Below are 1,977 nucleotides of genomic sequence, written 5' to 3'. Positions count from 1 at the left end.
ATGTTTGCTCAAGGAAGGGCACGCTCTATGACATTAGCCTGCGCTGCAGTAACTGACATTTATACAGCATTCTACAGTTTATTAAAAAGTATGTCATGAAGTATTAGGATGCTATATGTGAAAATAAAGACAAGGACTTAAAAAACACACACACACCTCATGACAACCAGGCACCCTCAGACAACCCGGCTCAGCGAGGCTGTCTGAATGCGTCCACTCACGTAAGGGCACCCTCAGCCCGTGTGACCCCATGCTCTACACTCTGAAACATTTACCCGTGGTCACACGGCGTCGGGGGCCAAGAGGTACGTATCTGCCAGGAGGCTGCTTTCCTGCTCTTAGGCCCCTTCACGGCCCCTGCTCCCGAGGAGCAGCCCCTGGACTCCAGTGCACCCAGCCACAGCACGTGCCACGTTGTATGTGGGAGATGTTCAGGCCTCAGTCAGCACCCAGGTCAGCTCCTGTGTGCACAGGCCCCTCACCGCACAGGCGACCTCACCCACCTGGAAGGCCAGAGCCAGGATGCTCCTTGCTGCGGGCACATCCCCTGCCAGCCACTTGGACTTGGCGCCCATGAGCCAGAGCACCTCCGCTTTGGGGCAGTGGGCCACAGCCCTCTGTAGGAGGGCTTCCAGGGACTCCCTGCAAGATAGAGGCCACGGTCACCCGAGTCAGGGCCATCAACCAGACACACGTCACACTCAGCCACGGCGTGGGTGCGCCAGAAAGACAGTTGCTGCTCCAAAGTTCGATGCTGTAAATGATTGACCAGATTTTACGATGGGGAGAGTGTGGGGAAATCTTTCCTCTCCATAAAGGTTCTAAAACCAACTACTGAAGAGGGTTCTACAAAGCAATGCATTGTTTAAATAGCAGAGCTGGAGAGAGGACTTCACAAGAGGGCCTTTTACAGCCATGTGTCCTGGAGGCAGCAATAACTTCAGTCTGTGACAGGGGAGGCCTTTTCATCTTGAATCACAGAGGACAAGCGCACTCCGGACCCACTGATAAAGATTATGATCCCAGGTTGACTCTTCCGGCATCCAAAAGAATTATCTTATAGGAAGAAAGTGATTTTAGGTCACTACTGAGCAAAACTGCCAGCCTTGGGCATCAGGTCTGACGCCCCTGGACTCTCCTGTGGCCCACCACCCTCAGTCACATCATCTTGCACCAATGACCCCTTTGGGCCTCAGTGAGTGCAACAGCAAGACAAAGTGAGCACATGATCACACTGTGTGGGGCAAGGGCCACGGCAAAGCAACTGTGCTCTCCAGAGGACCAGCTCCCCAGCACTACGGCCTCGCCTCATCCCTGCAAGCTCATCCCTGTGAGCGTGCACTGGGGAGAAGGCAGGGCAGCAGGAGGGCACTGCCCGCTGTGCCCAGGGGTCAAAGGCAGCAGTTCATATTCAGGTCACGGGCCGAGAGATCTCAGTCTACACCTGGCCCCGCCCTGTTCTTCACTCAGACGGCCCCAGGTGACCTTCTACAGGGGACACCATGACCCTGTTCTTCACTCAGATGGCCCCAGGTGACCTTCTACAGGGGACACCATGAGAGCCATTTCAAAACATCCCCAAAGGAGATCACCCCAAAACACCAGACCAGTGGGCGGACATGGGGAGCAGCCAGGGCTTCAGGAGGACACATGCAGGGACACCCTGAAGAGGCTGAGATTAAACCACACCAGAGAAGGAAAGACAATGGCTCAACATTCTCAGCTGTAGACCTAGTGAAACCAGCAGGGCCTGTCCTCACCTGGCACAGGGAGCGTCACCCGAGGACCTGGGAGAGGACGGACAGAGGGTGTGTGGGGACACGAGCCCAATGCCCTTGAGAACTACCCATTTAAAACAATAAACTGCAACGCCAAATATAACCAGCATTTACAGCCAACAGAGCAGACCTGAAAAATGTTTTCAATTAAAGAGTACAGTTAAAGAAAATTGTCAAGGACCTCCTCTGAGCACAAAAA

General features: G+C 54.1%; 1 protein-coding gene across 1 annotated transcript in view; it reads right to left on the bottom strand.

The window, feature by feature from the left end:
* Positions 1-1,977, bottom strand: part of LOC105535022 (pre-mRNA-processing factor 6) — a gene marked incomplete at its 5' end in the record, with an annotated part of 44,773 nt that overhangs the window by 8,902 nt on the left and 33,894 nt on the right. Inside the window, one exon of the mRNA XM_011973976.1 lies at positions 504-642. Coding sequence (XP_011829366.1) covers positions 504-642 — 139 coding nt within the window. The remainder of the gene's footprint in view (positions 1-503; positions 643-1,977) is intronic.

The sequence above is a fragment of the Mandrillus leucophaeus genome, unplaced genomic scaffold, assembly GCF_000951045.1.
Source record: "Mandrillus leucophaeus isolate KB7577 unplaced genomic scaffold, Mleu.le_1.0 Scaffold1402, whole genome shotgun sequence".
Taxonomy (NCBI): domain Eukaryota; kingdom Metazoa; phylum Chordata; class Mammalia; order Primates; family Cercopithecidae; genus Mandrillus; species Mandrillus leucophaeus.
This window is presented reverse-complemented; position numbering and strand designations above follow the sequence as displayed.